Consider the following 20471-nt stretch of genomic DNA (forward strand, 5'->3'; position numbering starts at 1 on the left):
CACAGAATACACACCACCGATCTCGTGACGTCGCCTTGACTTTGGTAATATGGTCACATTAAAATAATTCATAGAAAATGTGATTAATAATAACACATTTTACCAGTCAATTGAACTATTAAGCACACAAGCAACAGCCACTAGATGGCAAAAGGGCACTTTGAAATAACAGTCTGGGTTTCCTCTGCAAAAACTTTGACTCTCACTTTACTAGCATAGCCTACAAACTGTGGTCTTCCTGTCAACGACTCGTTCGTTGCTTACGTAAGTCACGGGGAAGGCAAAATGTTGCCACACAGGTGACTTCATCGAAGCAGGAGGATTTTCCAGATCTATTGTTTCTCTGTCATGCCCGACTCTGCCAGAGGCCTTGGTGTAACGGTAAGTCACGCCATGTCATCTTTGAAGTGTATTGTCTTCAGATGTACATAATTGGGGAGAATTGCTGATCCTGACTTTGATTTCAATAATGGAAAGCTCATTTCAACTGATTTTGCTATTTAGAATCAAAATTGTGACACCCCACTGTATAACAAGAGTATAATGGTTGTTACATACAACAGAGCCTGACATTAGCAGTGACTTGCTAACGTATATAGAAAATAATCTGAAGAATGGTTCACTATCATCATGCATAATTGCACCGTGCAGGTGGGCCTTATCTATCAAAGCTTGGCTGCACATTTTCATTTTAATGTGACACGTACACACCAGACACACATAAAGACACCACTGGCACACCTGCAACCGCACACGTCTTCTATGCTTTAAGTCTTTCATGGGTAGGAGCAAAGTACAATGGCGTGTAAGGGGAGCTGACATGTTTGACTGCTTTTCCTGCTGATATTTCTGACACACATGGAGCATGACGGGGAGCAGGATGTCAGGGCAAGATAAACTGTCACCAACTACTTTCAAAAACATCGTTTTCCCCACAGTAGCTTCAAATTCAGCCTTCAGTGTGACAGTGAATGCAACTGTGATTAGCTCACTGTGACACTTCAGTCAATAAATGCCACTAATTATGCCACCAACAATGTAAATGTGTGCATTATTTCCTGTGTTATCAACTGGTGTACAGCATCACTTGCTCTCCACCAATAGCGCACACATCATCCTTCACGTCACTTCAAATAATAGCAAGACAAAAATTCTATGATTTGCATGAACTGGCTCTTTGAATAGTTTATTCGGCTTCAATTTGATGTCCCATTATTTCCAATTAATTTGAACACAGCAACTGTCTGTGTGTTCGACCAACTGTGAAGAAGAAAGGATTAAAAACATCTCAGGGGAGAGAATACACACATGGTTTTTGAGTGTCAAACTCTCAATCTAAATACTGACTGATATCTATTCCATGACTGGAACAAAACCAGTTTGAGCCGAAAGCAAACCATTATGTCACACTATTTCCTGTACATTTACAATAATTTCTTCTGTAAAGAGCTTATCATGGTCACATTATGGACACATAAACATTACCAACTCAATCAAGTCATCAAACAGCAGCAAAAAAACGATTCATCACATTTACTGTAATTGCTTTCCCATCCCCCACAGCCCACGTGTTTATTTCCTATAGAAACATTGACCATGTCACTGGGCTTTCGCAAAATGTTTGCAGAAGCCTTCTCTTGTGGGAGGGTGATCACAATCTATGGTCTATTTATAGTCAGTCTCCGTAGCCGTGATTGAAGCACCTGTAAAATAGGCAATTTTACAGTCACTGCGCCTAATCACTCAGCTGTGGGTGGGAAATAACCTGCCCAGGCAAGCTGAGACCTGCCAGCCGGCTATGAGTGTACAGCGTTTATGTGAGCATGTGTGTGTATGTGTGTAAACCTGTTCATGTCATTGACTTCACAGACTAATTAATTTATGTAAAATTGTTGTATGGTTTCCACGTGAACTGACCACGGACTCTAATTCCATGTAGTTCTCTCTATACGACCATTCAAAAACAAATTTCCATAGAAGTACGTCTGCAACTGCAGTTCATTTGCATTTGACGACAGAAACTGCTTATTAAGGTTCACCCGTTGAGCAATGACAAGCACAGAGGCCCTGTGTGTGTACTTGTGTGTGCGTAAGTGCCAGCTTTTTCACACAACAGGGTTTTGCTTTATTAAAGTTAATTGCCCACTTACTCAAGCCTCTAGAGAAAACCCCCAAAAAGGTGAGAATGAAGAAATTACTCAAAGCCCTGTCCGCATGTGGGCACACTTTACAACCCTGTCACTCTTCCTGGGGTAGCAACAGAAAGGGCTGAGCCTTTAAATAAAATGTAGCAGCAAAAAACAACAGGTAGAAATGGAAGGCAGCAGACGAATGTGTTTGGACTTCAGATCGTGGGGAAAGAAAATGTCATTTTTAAATATGTAGCAAGCGTACTCGCACATTTCGCTATTGTTATTCTGACTGGTTTGAAAGGAACTGAACGTCAAGGGTTTTATACTAGAAAACATACTGACCTTAAATTCTTGCCATGTGCTGCCATGATTATTAAAAAAGGCCAATTATGTAAATAAAATCCATTCAAAGACTTTGTGCATCGTGACTACAGGATGAGACATGCACGGTAAACTGTTTTAACATTGCACAAGTGAAAAAGAAAACTGTGACATGCCCGCTGAAGCTGTACATCCTTAAACAGGGCAGCAGCCAATTACATGCAGGCAATGGAATGCATGGAGTTCAAAGGGATCACCCTGGTGGCACTTCTGTGTGAACAGTGTCACAGTTGATCAGGATCAGCACTTGGTATACTCAGTACAGAAACACCACCAAAAATACAGGAAACAGGGTTGGTTACCAGATCACACCAGATATCAAAAAGACTACGGTTGACAGTTGAATTTAGGTTATGATGTTTGGTGATGAAAATTTAATGTCAGGACAACCTCTGATGCCAATGTCAATTTGACATGGAATACTGACGACAGGTTGATACTTTGTTGGTTTTAAGTTATGAAGCTCTAGCGAAAGTTCAGTCAGGAAGACAATACTTTTCATGCTCAGGCTGTAAGTTTCTTTCTCACCCTGCTATTCACTTCTTGCACCTATTCTCACTCACTGTCTCCTGGTGTCATTGTCTGCATAGGTCAGTTGAGTCATCAGCTGATTCACAATCAACCAATAGCACGGCGACACACCTTCTCTGTCAGCCTTTCATCTCAAAGCTACTCTTTTTAAGTATGGCTCTTTCTCTGCCATAGTTCTTTCTTGCTGCCGCCATCCCCATCACCACCTAGTCTTTACTGATTCATCAGCCTCATACGCCTCATCAACCATCAGCCTCAGAGTCATCAGCCACCACCACCACCAGTGTCTGGACTCCATGGGAGGATTTATCCTGCTGCAACTCAGATGTCCCTCGATCAAAAAATATCTCCTCCTGGTGTCCAAGCGCTAAAGACGAATCTTAATCAACACAAATCATCTGTTAATCTGTACTCTAATATTCTGTGTTAGATATTATCTTTACTCCAATCATCTGTCTCTCCTGATTGAAGTATTATTAAGTAACCAAAATCCAGCGTCTTCCAAACGTCTCATGCCAACATCATCTTGATGCAGAATGACCAAAAAAAATCCAACGTCTGCAAAATGGCAAAATGTTTACATCCACACGACAATAAATTCTGATGTTGTTAGACATTTAAAATATCGTCAAACCCAATTTCATGCCAACCATAACCATAATTTTGTGTCTGACCAGTGTAAGACTCCAGCGTCTTTCTGACATCATATGTCAACATCCAATGCCAGCTGGGCTGCAACAATTCAAATGGAACTCTTGAGGTCACACTCTCAATGTGTGAAGTAGCCCTGTTCTCTTTTCAAAATTAGTGAATTACTTTATGGTTGTTTTCGTAATTCAGGTTAATGTTTAGGAGCAAAAAAATGTATTTGAAACACAACAATAACAACAGTGGATCATTCAAATGAACCACTTGAAGGCATCAAATGTGACGGCCACAGTGGGATGTTAACATTGTGATCAGCCAGCCATAGTGGCTAAGCTTGGCAATACCATGTCACAATTCAAGCTTTGCTCACTGTAGTGTGGTGAAGCTATGGTTGAATTAGCTTAAGAGAAAAGAACTTTATGTAAGAGGTGACTGACAGTCCTCTCCTGCAGGAGAAAATCCAGAAACGTAGTTTGGTTAACTAAAGCCTCTTAGAAAAAAGTAGATGAAACTACTGTGTAAAGAAATGATCGAATCTACAATGTGCATGTGATATGAACTTAAAAAATATGTAATACAAAAACAAGTCACGTCAGCACTACATTGAGTTTATTGCAAAAGTGCCCTCTTGTTCACAGGCCATGGGCCATAAACCAAAAAAATACAATAAATTAAAATAAAATAAAATAAAAAATAAATCAAATCAAATTAAATTAAATTAAATCAAACAAGATAGAATAAAAAATACCCCACTATTCATGGAAAAGTGTAAGAAATGTCAGCTTTGGTTTTGTACACACTGTCCATCGGTCGACACCTGCCTCAGAAACTAAAGTCCAGATGGGGGCATTGCACCAAGCAAGATTACTCTGTTAGCCAGGTAACATCTTAAATACTCTCTGGACATTTGTTAATGAATAAAAATAATCAATGCTTATGGGTTACTGTGTTCAAAAGGGGTTCAATTACAGTAAAGATGCAATGGTAAAATAAAAATAAAAAAATCATTGCTTTCCTTCATGACAAAAATTTGTTTGTAGTGTCAACAGTTAATCACAAAAAATGGCGAAAGGGTAATTTCTATACTTAAATCAATGGGCAACTGTGAATGCAGTTAATCTACCACAAAGCTGCTGCAAAATGTAGTAAAACGTCACAGTGAATAGGTGATAATAGTCAGCCGTTAATTAGCTCCTACCTGTTTGAGCTTCTTCAAGTCTTCATCCAACTCCAGATTGTCCAAGATGACAGCCACAAAAAGACTGAGCAAAATCTAAAATGTGACAGGAGGAAGTGCAAAAGAACATATGCTGCGTGTGAACACATTACAAATTATGTTAATGTCCTTACTCCCATTACCATAAAAATAAGTACAAAGTCTGCTTAGTAATCGCATTTGTTGCTTGTTCTCGTTCTGGAAGACGTCCTGTCTGTCTGGGGGTGAACTGTGAGTCATCCTGAGACTGTCTGTGCTGTCTGAATGCTCCCCATATCAGAAGGCCAAACACTGAAATGTCAGCACTTCTTACGCCTGCAAGTCTGATTAACTGTGATTAGATGTACCACTTGAGAGAACACTGAAGGGACGGGAGCACTAATTAAATGCATTAAGAAAACAATTCATGTATCCTTCTGCCACTTATTTTCCCCCAACCTGCTTTTAGTGACCAAAATAACAGAATATGAGTTTAAATAGAAAGCTGCAGTTAATATATAGCAAACTAAAACTTTAACCAAAACACTAAAACTCCAATTCAACAGTCTCTTCAACTTATGTGACTCCTTAATTTGAAACAGCACAGTGAGTTCCTCACCAGGGTAGCAAACAGATGGTAGAGGATGAAGTAAATGGCGACGACCGGAGCCCACATATGACCTACAGCCACGAGAGTCTGGTCCATGACATCTACCCAGCCCTCCTGGGTTAGGATCTGGAACATGGACATGAATGCCTACAGGGAGGAAAGCACACGATAGGAGAAAGTGAGAGACGCAAAAGGCTACAGAGGGCAACTGAGTACACGAGCAGAAGCGGTGGAGAGAAGAAAAGACAGACAGAAACGGGGAGGAAATAACACAGAGCAACGGACAGATCTGACATTTGGAACATGCTTTTTCACAGGAGAGCAAATATCACACAGCTGATGCACATATCCTCCTCTGACCATCACTCTCTAGCTAGTGATTGTGAGATTTAGAAACATATGGCAGAGAAAGAAGAGAGGAAATGAGGACAGACATTTATTTTTTACTTTGTCCTGCTGCCCCCTCATCTTTGAGGCAGAGGTCAGATAAGTGTGTAAGGAACAAACAGCTGCAACACTGTGCCCCCTGGTGTCAAGTGGCACGCCTGCGCCTCCTCCTTAGCATCTCACCTCCAGACAGCATCCCCCCTCCCTCCCTCCTTCCCTCCCAGCCCCTCCCACCTGCTCCCACATCCCAGTCACTGCAGATGAAGATAAACCCCAGCAACAGGTCCGCCCGTAGGGGAGACAGCCAAACATCATTAACTATGATGTGTGCTTGTGTCTGTGTGTGCATACATGTGGGTGTGTGAGTCGCAAGCAGTACGAAAGCGACAAGAGAAAATGAGAGCGAGAAGGGTAACACAGCATACAAGTGGCATCTGTTTACGAGCAACCCCTCATGTCCCGCTGTGCCTGGGATCAGTGAAATGTTGGAAGAGAGAAAAAAAAAGAGAATGAGGATGGGAAGATGTGGCTAATGAGAGAGAAAGAAGCTCATGAGCACTTAGAAATCAAAGGAGGTACCACATCTGGCGACCCACTGCGCAACCCATCATCAACATCTGCAGGCCTCCCCGCTGCTTGTCTGAGTCGTCCCTCTGGAACTGCTCATATAAAATTCTAAATTTTTATGTAGTGCATTCATATATTAGCCTACCTGTACCTCCTGATTTAAAATACATTTCATGTTTCCCTGAGAGCAAATTATTTGTATACTAGGGCATATTAAGACTAAGTGTGTTTGAAGCGCTTGGGAATTTAGAGGTTTTACTAGTTTCGTGGGTGCTGGTGAAAACAATACTGTTCAAAATCAGGTGGCACTTATTAAATAATTGCTGATATTGCCTGAAATGCTGGTTTAATCAATTTTCCAATGACCTGCAATCTCAACTAAATTGACTTAAAATTACAAAAAATCCACTGTGAACCGACTGTGATCACACAGAAGGTAATTACAGTAAAGAGTTAAAGCTGGGGTAGGTAGTTTTATTTTGCCATCACTGGGCAAAAAAACCATAATAAAATTTGAGCATACTGTAATACAAGTGGTCCAAGAGAAAACTTGACTTCTGCACCTCCACTTGGCTCTGTTTTCAGGATTTAGAAAATCTAGCCTGTCAGAGAGAGGCCTTTCCAATTGGTTGTCCTGCAAATGCAGATGCACACATGTCCCTTCGAATAAAACCTGATTCAAAGGCGGAGAATCCTGCAGAGAAAGTTGCTTTTCCAGCATTGGCAGCAACTGCCAACACTCCAAAGCAACCCAAAAAAGGATGATGGACTTATCAAAAGAGGCTCCAAAAAAGAGTCTGACAATAAACAAAATAAACAAGTGTAAACATTGTTAAAGTGTTTCAGAGATGGAGAGAATATGTTGCTAATAGTTAGCCTTCTGCTAACTGGAGCCAAAGGCTTATGGCTGCAGCTTCAAGTTCTTGTTTATCTAGCTAACGTTAGAGCCTCAAATCACAGTGTGTCCTCCGCCTCACTCCCCGCCGCTACACATCACCTTGCTGGGAGGAAAGTGGTAAGCAACTTCAGAGACAGACCCCCAGTTAGCAGGTGCAGCAAGCCAAATCCAGCCAGCGCAAACCCCATCTCTGGGACATCGAGCAGCCCCAACTCCCCCCAAGATCATCAAACTTTCTGTTGCTGCCTATACACAGGTTAGATCTGGCACTGCCGCTGGCCACCAGCCCCTTGTGACGCACTAGGGGGTTTGTGCTGGCCAAAGTTGAGCCATTACAACCACCAACTAAAGATCTGTGACTCCGGAGCTGCTGCCTGCTCCCCAACCAGCCAAGCACTCCACAGTGATGGAATGAAGCGGAGGGACAGTGAGGGGGCTAGCTAACTGATTCTTCTGTCATTCTGGTCTGATAACAGAGAGCTAGAGAGTAGGGCAAGGAGTGAGTAAATATGCTGCTTACAATGAAACACTGTTAAATAAATCAATGTATGGGAAACACTTAGTTACTGTATGAAGCACATGCATATGCCCATGGTCCTCTGCATGGAGGGGCTTAGGACAGAGAGCTGCAGGAAGAGGGTGTATTTTCAAATTGGGGCTATTTTTTTTTTTTTTTTTTGCCATCAAGCTTCATAAAAGTTACCCTGATGGAAAACAGAATTTATTTACACTTCTGATGACTGATTTCCATAAAAATCTGCTCAATAAATCAACTGTTTGTCCTTCAGTATGTGACTCAGGGTGACTTTTTAAAAACACATGATTCATTTTTACACAGTTTACCCAAAAGAACACAAAAATCTATCTGAAAAAAGCTGAAGACATGATCACATCCACAGAAGCGTTCTCTCAATACAACACTTTGTATGCAGATTGTCCTCTTGGTGAAAGGTTAAGTGTGAGTGGCTCCTTACCCTGGGGAATGTGGTGAATCGGTCCAGCTCCTCCACAAAGCAGAACATCTGCAGACTGATGGCCGACATGACGATGAGGAGGCTGGCTGTGAACACCACCAGGCTGCCTAGTTTTTTACCTGGACCAAAAATCTTGTACACAAAGTCTTCCAGAGCTGGGGAAATCTTAATCAAACGCACCACACGTAGCACCTGAGGGGAGGAAACACATGCATATCTACTGTAAGATTACTGTTTGTGTAACCATTATTTAATAGTAGTTTATAATCCACACCAAAGGAAAAGAGAGGGGGTACATTAAAGATACTATAGCCATAAAAGAAAACATAGTGGCACATTGATTACAAAATGATTTAAAAAAAAAAACAAAGCATTGATTTTGACCCAGTGCTAAAGGTGCACTGACACCCCGCTCTGTCAACAGGGTTAGTCCCTAAATTGCTTGTGGTGACAACAACCCCCAAAAGGTAATGCATATTGGTCAGGCTTTGATTGGGAATCCAGAGAGTGGCTATCGATCGAGCCCGGCACCGCTGCCCCTGGCCAAATATTCTTCCTTAGTATCTTGCTCTGAGCCAAATGAATGGCTAGCTCCCATTCCCTGGATACATGGGAAAATAAAGGAGACAAACAGGGGCTGCCGGTCTAAGACCTGGGACCTACAGTAAACAAATACAGTAATAACACTCACAGCATGATGACAGATGGGATGGGAAGACACACTATACCTTCTACTCCTGACAGACCATGATGACCACTATCCATTTTACAACAGATGCAAGCTCTGGGGCTGATGGCAAACCCTAAGAGGGTAGGGCCACAGAGTGTATAAGGATATAACAGCAAAACTGGTTCTTTGCTTATCTTTTTGTCCAAGGCCTGTGGGAATCTGAAATGGCATCCCAGAATGAGAATGCCGTTAACTACAGCCTCAATAACAACCAACAGTAGTTAGTACTGAGCAAAATAAAATTGTGATTTAACCACTGCAGCACCATCATATAAGCATGGCTGTGATTATGTACCACCCTGGCTATCAATACACAGCTTGGGCTGAATCAGTGTATTACTGGGGTATTTGGTAATCCTGAAGGTATGATTTTCAACACTGTCAAAAATACAGATGCTCCTCTTTCTATTAAACTGATACGGACAGCATGCGCCACCAGAGGTCAGTCTCTATTGGTGGAACACGTAGCTGAGCTGACAGAAATGGGGAGTGTGGTGGGGATAACGTTACAGGACTATTAAAAAGGAAACTTGCCCCTGTTTGGGAGTATTACCACATATAACTTTATCTTGAGATTAATTCTTCCAGCTACACCAGTAGATAATTAGCCACTAGGGGTGGGCGATATGGCCCTAAAATAATATCATGATATTTCAGAGTATTTTTTCGATGACAATATTCTTGACAATGACAAATTAGTAAAAAAAAAAAATACATTTTCTAGTTAATTTAAGAACATAAAATTACAACAAAATAAGTGATATTGTTTTAAAAGTCAACCTAGAGAATGAGTTTCAGATTCTGTATACAATATTAACAGTTCAACAAAATATATAAACAGAACTATAGAACATTCACATTTATGTAATTTTTGTTGTGGAGCTGCGAGCGTCACGTTTGTGTACATTACCAGGCGTTCATGACAAAATGACTTGAAGTCACTGACTACCATGTGCACAGCGAGAGAGGAGAGGGAGAGATGCTGTGCTGCTGCCAGAGAAGCCGCTGAATGAGTTCCCTCTGAGTCACTAAGAGAGTCTGAGAAGTCCGGGGCTGTTCATAAAACATTCAGGACGCCACAGTTTATTCCACACTACTGAAGCTGCTCCTCTTTTTGGAACCACCGCGGGGTCGTTAATAATTTTGCTATCAGTCATGCTTGTTGTTGCCGTGGGTAACAGTATGATGTCAATATGTCAACAAGTTGAAATATCGCCAGTATCACGATATGAATTTTTCATCTAATATAAAAAAAATATACCGGTATTATCATGAATGTGATGATATGGCACACCCCTGTTAGCCACCTGATTTTATTCCACACATCAGTGTTCAGCCCACTGATGTTCATCAGGTCCTCCAGCACGAGCGGTGCTTTTTCCTCTCTATTCATTATTCTGTGGGCCATAAGTATTTGAACCCAGTAAGAGCTGTCTAAATGGGCTTAGTGCATATTAGAAACACAGCGTTGTAGGCTAGACAATGTCCAGCAGCTCAGCTTTTACATTTTTTTAAAACACAAATACATTCATATACCATGCCCCCCGATGAAATGTGATGATGGTATGAAGACATTAAGAAACAGAAATGGTCCAAGCCTACTCAAAATAATTTCCTCTGACATAATACAAAGTTAAGGACTTTGAGTATCAGCAAATACAGAGTACTGATCTGATATATGATATATGTTTTAACTGTATAACTACTCTGCTTCACACAAGTTTATGTGTGATCATTCTTTTCCACATAATAGGAAAACAGATGAACAACAAAAATACACCAGACTTCATGTACTTTTTTACTTGTGATCTCTTTGTCATTTACATATCGGTAATCTAAGCCGTAAACATGACTGTTCCCAGAGAAAAACATATCTCGACTACTCATGCAGACATGAAATGAGCAATAAACAATCTTGACTGTAATCACTTTGATGTGCGAAACAAATTACTTTCACGAGGGGTTACCCCAACCACAGTTCAGGCTGGGAGCCAGATCTGGAGGAGGAAACACGATAAATAACAGGATATTGTTGCATGGCATCAAACCTTTTTTTTCCCCCCACAAAGGGTATTGTGCGCCTGCTACCAATGGTTAACTATAAATGACACTCAGAGAATGGCTCTCCAGCTGTGTCGCCTGTGTGTGCTTCTGGCTCCAGCCTCTTGCAAGACAAAGCAATGCTTAACATAAAATTGAATTGCATAATGTGTCACATTGTCGCCGTCACAGATGTCCCATCCAGAATTTTAAACCCGTATTGGCCCGATACCAATAACCAGAATAGGATCAGTGCATCCCGACCAGAAATGTCCAAAATTATACAATGCCCTGCCATTCTGAGTGAATGCATTGACTGGTCTGTTAAATCGTGCAGCTACTGAAGTCATTGCAATTCTGAACACACAGAGAGGAAGTGTCGAGGTGGGTTCCATTGGCTGATTAAAAATCATTCTGCCAAGTGTATTGTGCGCGTGTATGCGAGCGTGTGTGTTAAGGCTGTAAGTAGGGCTCTAAAGCACGTGACATTTGGGCCAGACTGAAAGACAATTGGTAAGGCTAACCTTTCGCAACAGAACGTTGGTTGGATAGAAATAAATAAAAATGTGAAACAATCATTGATTGTGTAGCCTCGTCCCTCCTCCTGTAGCCAGCACACGCTTTGGATTCCCTCACAGAGCCTTAAGGTTAATTACTTGTGACTAAATGTCACCTGTTTAAGCTGGGACCAACTTGGGAAAATATCAGCAGGGAAAGTGAAGGAGAAGTGCCTTCCCATGAGTCAGGAGTGAGGAGTGAAGAAGGCACTTAACTCCCAATTGCTCTTTAAAAATTACTCATTCGTTGGAGTGTAAGAAAATATTGATGCACTTGGGTATTTCAATATTATGTTTCGAGGTACTGTATTGTTTCACACTATTGTTTTTTTAAGTAATAGTTAACATGCAAAGATTTGTGGCAGTCATTCATTTTGTCTTGTGTTAAACAACGTAACTACAATTCAAAGAACAAAGAACACAAGCCTATGAAACAGGCAGTCATATAAGCCCCGTTTCCACCAAACACTTTCGGTATGGTACCTTTGCAACCAAAATTAACCCTTCAGACATGGTACCTAGACCCTAGCGTTTCCACTGCAAACAGCACTCTTAAATGTGGGCGGGGTTGTTGTCACTCACTGCTCCATCCAGCACTCACTGTATTTCCTCATTCATCAGTCTGCACATTTTCAGAACAAAATAAAACAGGCTGGAGTGACAGTTTCTTTTGATGGGATATTTAAAAATACTGAGTTTGTGCATTTAGTCCCATTAAGGCAAGGCATATACAGTATGCTGTGTTCACATAACCTGGTCAAAATCAATATATATTTTAACGCTTGAAGATCCACTCATTACTAAAAGTGTATGTCATCCAAGAGAGACAATAAAAACTAAAGTAAAAATTAAAGATGGTCATAGTACCAGATCTGTGTGCTAGGTACTGTAACAGAGGGGTGACCAAAATGGGGACGGTGCGGAACGGTTCCATTGGTACCATCCACAACTTTTCACAGTGGAAACCGAAAAAAAAGCGTACTGCACTGAACTGGTGGAAACGGGGCTATAGTGTGCTCCGCTACCATTGACAACTTAACGACTAACAATACACAATTTAGAATTTAGAAAAACTTGTATTACCCATGCATGTTGTTAGGCGATGCTCTGAGCTTGTTTCCTGTTTGTATTTGTTAGAACACATTTAAAGCCAAAGGTGATCATCATTTTTTGGCACTAACACCTCATCTGTTGATACTTCGTACGGATGTATTACTTGTGTGCAGAATGCAATACAATCACAGTACCTTTCTTTTATTTTGTAAAAATGAAAGTAAAAAAAATAAATGTTTTTTTTTTCCAGAAAACTACTATTTTAGATGTAAGGAGTTGTCAAACATCCATGTTTGCTTATTGTGTGTTGGGCGCATAATAAATCACTTTTTTTCAACATTAAAAGTTTTCTTATAACACAGCATTAGCGTGGATCTGAGCCATGAATGGTTTTCATTATGAAATCACAATTTTAAAAAAGTGCAACTTGCAAACTGCAAGATCTGCATAAGTGTTATCAACAAGGGTTAAGAGGTAAAATATTGCCCTGGTAGATTTGACATGTAGACCACAACACAGCCCAAATGTGTAATTTATGGAAAATATTTCCACTTTAATACTTTAATTTATTGGTTGTAAATTGCCATGCCATTTTTGTCTCAAAGCCCTATATAGATCATGAAAGCAATGCTGTTCAGCAACTAATTGTGAGGTTAGGATAATGGAATCTGTTGCCAATACATGAAAGCACCATAATTCAGAAATACATAAACTTTGCAAGACTGCATTAGCATGCAAAAACATGGTAACTTAAAGAAAAAAACAGATGTGGGCCTTTTTGCAGAGATGAATTGCCAACCTAAAGTAAGTCTCAAGTCCTTGCAAGTTGATTTTTATCTTGTACTGAAATGATTGCCTGGAAGGACAGTAACTTTGGTAATGTGCAGCAGTAGTATCCAGAATATGTTGTTGCCAGTCAACAATCATTTTTAATGGATCACAGCTACAGTATATATGTTTGCCTGTGTTTGCTTGAGTGGTGGTGGAGATAGCAGCTGTTGAGAGAGTCAGACAGGATCAGGGCAGCTTGTTTGGTCAAGGCTCATTAAAGACCCATCGAGAAGCCCTTCCCCATCAGATCCTCCGCAGAGCTTTTCAGCGGCTACATTACAGTACACGACCTACAGCAAGGTCGCGGGGTTACCTTTTGAGTGCAATACTTAAAGTCTCTGGATGGATGATAATGCTAGGCAACAGTGCCAAATGGGTCATAATATACACAGGTGATTTATATTGCTGCCTTGAGAACTAGAAAAACTGGGGAGTTAAAGGACTGGATAAGTGTGTCAAATTACACACAAGCAAATGAACAGGCAAATACAGAATTTATGGAGAAAATATCGCAGACAACCACTACTATATACATCTCCACTGAGGCCAAAGGCATCACACATTATTGCTTCCACCTACATAATTATCAGGACTTTCCCAGCTCTGCGCCTCACATACAATAATTAATGACTCAGGCTGAGTTTTATGCTAAATATCATCAAATAAAACCATCAACAAACAACTCCTTTCATTGAATACGTCAGATGTCCCACAAAATATGTCATGACTGAAAAATGCTAACTCAGAAATCCCTTTAACCTGATCTCTGTTGGACATTTTGGTGACAGTACATTAAAAGCATTTTGAATGAATCGGCAGAAGTTTCAATGCCGAAGAGTGATATGATTGATTCGTACTCATTAATGCATTGTCACAGGAAAGAAATGTCACTGAATGATTCACAGCTCATGTTCTTCACTGTAATTTAACTCAAGTGTGGATGATTTAGGCTCAAATTTAAGATATAAATGGATTCAGGTATGTTTGTATAGGCTGTAAAACTGTAAAAATATGTGCATACCTGAAAGTAGGTGAACTGAGAGTGGTAGAGGTCGGGGTAGATGTGCAGCGTGGTGCCCACCACCAACAGAGATTCAAACTTGTGCAGGGAGGAGCTGATGTAGCCGGTGAAGCCCAGACACCAGATCTTCAGAAGAGCTTCCAGGTCAAATAACACAGTAAAGGCAACCTAGGATGGCATGGAGACAACAGCAATCAGTGTTGGCATTTACTCCCTGCTAACACTAATCTCTCTCAACAGAAAGCAATTCTACACCAGTTAATATATGCTTCAGTGTAAAGAATAATACTGTGCAATTTGTGTGTGTGTGTCAGTGATGAGGGTTAACAGCTGTGCATTAGAGTAATAATCTCAAAGATTGTCATTTAAGTAAATGTCTGTTAAATAACTATGGCCGAATGAGATAACACTACTGTACAAAACTGAGCCTACATGGCCCACAGATAAAGCCCCTTGTATTTGCAGTCTGTGTAACATTCACGGAAAAAAATCACAAGCAGTGCACAGTTAGTGATGTATTTTCTATCAGCCGGCAGTAGTTGGTCATTATGACAGCTTTGCCCAGGTGCCAACTGCCAACTAACTGACATCACACAGGTGACACTGTTCTGAAGTCTGGGAAGTGAGATGCAGCTATCATTTATCCCCATGGGTGCTGCCAAAGAGAACCAAGAGGAGGAGATCTTGGAGGTTGCTGAAGTAATTAAAAATATAAAAAACAAACATCCAGTCAGTTACTAAACTTACCTGTTAGTTCAATTTTGGGGTGCTTGAGTTTTATCTAAATATTTCCAATTTCTGCTTCTTTACAGCCGCACACACCGGCAGCATGACGAATAAACAACATAAAAATGCAAAACACCCACCTACGCTAGCAGCAATTGTGAATTTGCATCACCTTAAATTTGGGATATTGTAATATCATTAAGTGCTGTCTTTTCCTGGTTTTAAAGGCTGCATTACAGTGAAGTCATGTCATTTTCTGGACTTACCAGACTGTTCTATTTATTCATTAATTTTCCATAACCACCTATCCTGTTAGGGGTCACACGGTTGCTGAAGCCTATCCCAGCTGACATTGGGTGAGAGGCGGGGTACACCCTGGACAGGTCACCAGACTATCACAGGGCTGACACATAGAGACAGACAACCATTCACACTCACATTCACACGTACGGACAATTTAGAGTCACCAGTTAACCTGCATGTCTTTGGACTGCGGGAAGAAGCTGGAGCACCTGTAGAAAACCCACGCTGACACGAGGAGAGCATGCAAAGTCTGCACAGAGGGTGTCCTCCACACCGAGGTTTGATCCAGGAACCCTCTTGCTGTGAGGCAACAATTCTAACCACCGCACCACCGTGCTGCCTACTACTTACTGATGATTATCAAATGTTGTTGTGTAAATGTTTACAATATAGTCACAATATGAATATCAAAGTATTTGGTCAAAAATATTGTGATCTCTGATTTTCTCCATATCGCCCAGTCCTTGTTGATGTGCCATTAATCGCACAAAAATCCCTCCCCTGGGGTGTAAAGGCCTTTATTCTTTAACTGTACTACTAACTACTACATTTATTTGACAGCAATTATTAACTGTCAACATACAGATATGATTTGACATATAAAACCTGTTTAATTTATAAAATGGTGCCTCGTTACAGATTTAACTACCCAATAGTATAAACTCCCTTAGCCTCCTCAAGCTACACTAAAATGTAGTTTACACATTAATAAGGGGTGTCTGAAGACTTTAGGAAGCTGCTCCTGCATTTATGGGAAATGTAGGAGCTTGTGTTTTTGGATATTGACCAACAGTAGATTAAACATCAGAATCTTGTTCTCTGCTGCATTGATTCTGACCACTCTGTTTTAAATCTGTCTCTTGCTTTCCACCCCAACTTTATGTGCAATGCTAAACCCTTGGAGGACTCCTTAAAGTAAAGGATCTGAATGCTTTGACCGCCACTGTCTTTAGCAGGGGGAAATATGGTAAGAATAAAGTTGGCACCTCACCAATAAAACATGTATTTCTCCATTTAACTCTAAACCCAGTGCCTCCGTTTCCTATTTTCCCTTCACAGCCTTCACACAGATTGGAACAAATCTGCAGATCGATGGCTGTATGATATGGTTGGAGGGAGTGAGAGAAGGTAATATTGTGTCTAGTCCCCCCCCCCCCCCCCCCCCCCCCCCCCTTCTTATCTCCTCCATTCAGCTGTGTGCGAGAGAGAAAGGTATGAAGGGGACGGGGGAGGTGGGCACACTCCTCACCGTCTTTGTCTTTACCACCTGCATACTGATGACATCAAGTCAACCTGCATGACACGTACAGTACAGTGTCATGAGCGTGTGTGTATATACTTTAAAATTAACTACATTTAAAATAAAAACAGAAAAATATACAAATACAAATAAATATTTACAGCTGATCAATTAATTTATACAGGTGAGATGTTAAGAGATGATTATTCCCATTATTGAGCTTAATAAATATACAGATGTATGGATTATAAAGTGGCTGATATCCTAAAATCCCCAGCTGCATCATGCATTATGTGAGTGGACGGGGTAGTATCATGAGGCATCCAGATTATGCAGGATTAAATCCCTATTAATAACAGACGGTGACATTACCATGGAGGGCATTTCCAAATAAAGAGAAAAACCCACGTCTGTGTCATCTAACAGGCTTTTACCAAAAGATGATCTCATAGCTTTAATAAAGGCCTTGGTCAAATCTTTTGTGTTCATGTCAAAATCCAGGGTTTGAGGTTCATATTTTGGAGAAAAAGCAGGAAATGAGAAAAACAACAATAACAAAAACTAAAAAAAAAAAAAACATCTCACCTCTGCCAGGTAAAACTCATCATAGTGTCTGCGGTAGTTCTCGCCTTTATAATAGTTGCTAGCGGCAACAATGACGTCCACAGCGACCATGCTCAAGATGAACATGTGGAACACAGAGGACCGCATCAGTTGCTGTGGAAACAGAGCAGTGTTCAATTACAATCAATGTAAATTGCACAAAACAGGCAAAGATTTTTTTTTCCCCCCACTGAACTCAATCAAGTTCAAGTTTGAATGTAAGCCATAAAAGTACTGTCTGAGATACATCATTTCCTGTCTGTTTTTCCCTCAGTATAAATCTGATCTCCCCATACTATACAATACGTAAGAAATTAAAGCTGAGCACAGACTTTAAGACACATAACGGACAGTCAGATGTTTAAAGACAGTTCCATCTTTTTCAATGTGACAACTATAGACTATACTATATATCAAGAGGTGAAAACAGGCAAAGAGGGCCAGCAGCTAAACAGCAGTAAATTCAAAGCAATCAGCAGCCTTTCATTGGTTGCTGGGAGAAACATCCACCCAGACAGCAGAATCAGCGTGCATTCAGACAGCTGGAAACAAGAAAGGCAAGGGGCAATAAACATATGTTATTTCCTGTGGGAACAGCAGCGCCATCGAACGCAACATCACATAATAGAAACAATCAGGACATAAAAGAATGCAATGGAAATTCCCCCCCCCCTCCCCTCCCAAATAAATAAGTCGGACAAAGCACGCACTCCTCGTTTCGACAAACACTGTAACTGTGCGTTCCTTCAGAGACAATATGACAGATGTGATCGCAGCCTTGAACTGCATGTATGTGGTGTAATGAACAGCTTGTGAGTGGGTAGAATAGCTCACCCTAAAAAAAGACTTGCATGTGAGACTGGTAATAGGAAAGACTGAAGAAGTGAAGAAAAAAAATGAGAGGAAGACTTTAAGACAGATGAAGAGTTTTTGCAGCATTGCTGGAAAGATCAAACTCGCCCCAGGAAAACGGGACCACTGCCATGCGCCCTCCTACACACAGATTACAGTACAAACTCTTTAAACTCGAGAAAGCCTGATCTGCAATTGGTGCTTTGAAAACAAGTGATGATGATGATAGAATTATTAGATAAATGTATCTGATGGGACTTTGAACTTGTGGGTAAATGACATATTGCTGTTTTAAGGAACACGAATAAGAGCAAAAATGGGAAAAGGGCTTTCAGTGACACACAGGGGGCCCAGAGATTTAGAGAGCAAGTCCTCACCAGAAAAACAGCAGAATTCAAACAGATAAAATTACTGTTTTTGCATTTACCTGACAAGGATGTCCTGTGACCATTAAAAATTATGCCTGACCAGGGTAGAGCAAGTAGAATGACTTTTATAGCACTGCAAATCTCATGGGGAGGAGGTTGGTGTGAACGCTTGGGTCAACAAAGAGTGTGATTCTGATATCTAAGACCAGTGGGGGCATCCCATCTCCTACCTGTCCACCTTCATTTCTTTTAACCCTGTCCACCATCTTTCCTAACCTCAACAAAGTCAATTAAGCTGCCTAACTGAACCTCAACCATAGGAGTGGCAGATCAGGAAACGTTTTGTGACGGCCAGTAGACGGAATAAACGAAGAGGACGTAGCCAACGCAACGTCACCCTTTGATTTGTAATTGACTTGTCAACCACAAGGTAGCCACGCCCTAAATCACATCCTGCTTTATTATCTATTTTATTTAAAATGAGTGTAACCATAATTTACAAAATGAACATCATGCTGCTTTGAAGACGACTTGAAACAAGCCTTTAAAACAATAAAGGTAATAAATCAAGGGAGAAGAAGAGTCATTTTCTGATAGACCTGTATGCAGTCAGACTTCTTTTCCCAGCCAGTAGAGTTGGCCCCTGCTGGCCATTTGAAAGAGTGCAGTTGGTCCTTCGTAAATGTTTTGGAAGGCACTGTCAAACAATGTCATCTTGCCAACAGGGGCACCAGATATGAAAACACTTATTAGGATTATTTTGGAGGGTAATGCCAATCAACCTGTTTTGTGGTTAAGATTTAAGGACTTGTTTGTGTAAGACCTTGAAAGAAAGTACCTTGTTAAAGTGAGTTCTCAGTCACTTCTTTAAAGAGCTTTTTGATGGTAAAGGTTCCTTGGTGTTAACATAATGGATGTATGACGAGAACTGGATACAGTGTTGGAGGCGGGGTCAGACTCATTTCTTTAAAAGCTGCTTAGTGGGGCATGAAGCCAAAAAAGCGGTATGAAAATACCTGGATCTTCCGCATCCTGGCACCCATAGAGTAAGAGCACTACAGACTGCACAGGCCGAGTGGCTAACTTCCAATTTAGCCCTCCACTAACTTGAATGGGGATAAAAATTATTCAACTGTGCCACTATTCAAGACTTTAGAAATGCTATCAAAAAATGTATCCCCTGATTTACAGATGCCTCTTTCATGGTGAAAGTCTATGGGAAAAAGTCTGTTTAGGCCCAATGGCATTGTGTGACAGATCTTCCATGTGTGGCCACTATGTACAATTGGCTTCAAAGCCTGGTGCTGTTCCTGTGGGCTTTGTTAACATTAGATTTACAGCAGGTTTTGGTCAAGGTTAAAATTAGGGTTCTTCTTTCATTCATCCACCCATCCATTTTCATCCGCTTATCTGAGGCCAAGTCACAAGGGCAGCAGGCCAAGCAAAGCACCCCTGACATCCCTCTCCCCTGCAACACTTTCCAGCTCCTACAGGGTGACACCAAGGTGTTCCCAGGCCAGATGGGATATGCAATCCCTCCAGCATGTTCTGGGTCTGCCCCGGGGCCTCCTACCAGTGGGACATGCCCGGAAAGCCTCTACCGAGAGGCACCCAGGAGGCATCCTGATCAGATGCCCAAACCACCTCAACTGACCCCTTTTCGACCTGAAGGAGCAGCGGCTCTACTCCAAGCTCCCTCCGGATGTCATGAGCTCTGGGTAGTGACCGAAACAATGAGATTGTGAAAACAAGCAGCCAAAATGAGTTTACTCCGTGGGGTGGTTGGGCTCAGCCTTAAAGATAGGGTCCTCCTTTAATTAATTA

The 20471-nt window shown here is 41.1% G+C and overlaps 1 protein-coding gene across 5 annotated transcripts in view; it reads right to left on the reverse strand.

Moving 5' to 3' along the window:
- The window catches only part of nalcn (sodium leak channel, non-selective), a 115930-nt gene that overhangs the window by 44929 nt on the left and 50530 nt on the right, over window positions 1-20471 (reverse strand). For all 5 annotated transcript variants that reach the window (XM_033617623.2, XM_078174638.1, XM_033617624.2 and 2 more), the window contains 5 exons: window positions 17410-17541; window positions 14556-14723; window positions 8324-8515; window positions 5507-5644; window positions 4891-4965 (listed from right to left, as the gene is read on the reverse strand). In XM_033617623.2, the coding sequence (XP_033473514.1) occupies window positions 4891-4965; window positions 5507-5644; window positions 8324-8515; window positions 14556-14723; window positions 17410-17541 (705 nt within the window). The remainder of the gene's footprint in view (window positions 1-4890; window positions 4966-5506; window positions 5645-8323; window positions 8516-14555; window positions 14724-17409; window positions 17542-20471) is intronic.

The sequence above is a fragment of the Epinephelus lanceolatus genome, chromosome 14 (assembly GCF_041903045.1).
Source record: "Epinephelus lanceolatus isolate andai-2023 chromosome 14, ASM4190304v1, whole genome shotgun sequence".
NCBI classification, from domain to species: Eukaryota; Metazoa; Chordata; class Actinopteri; order Perciformes; family Serranidae; genus Epinephelus; species Epinephelus lanceolatus.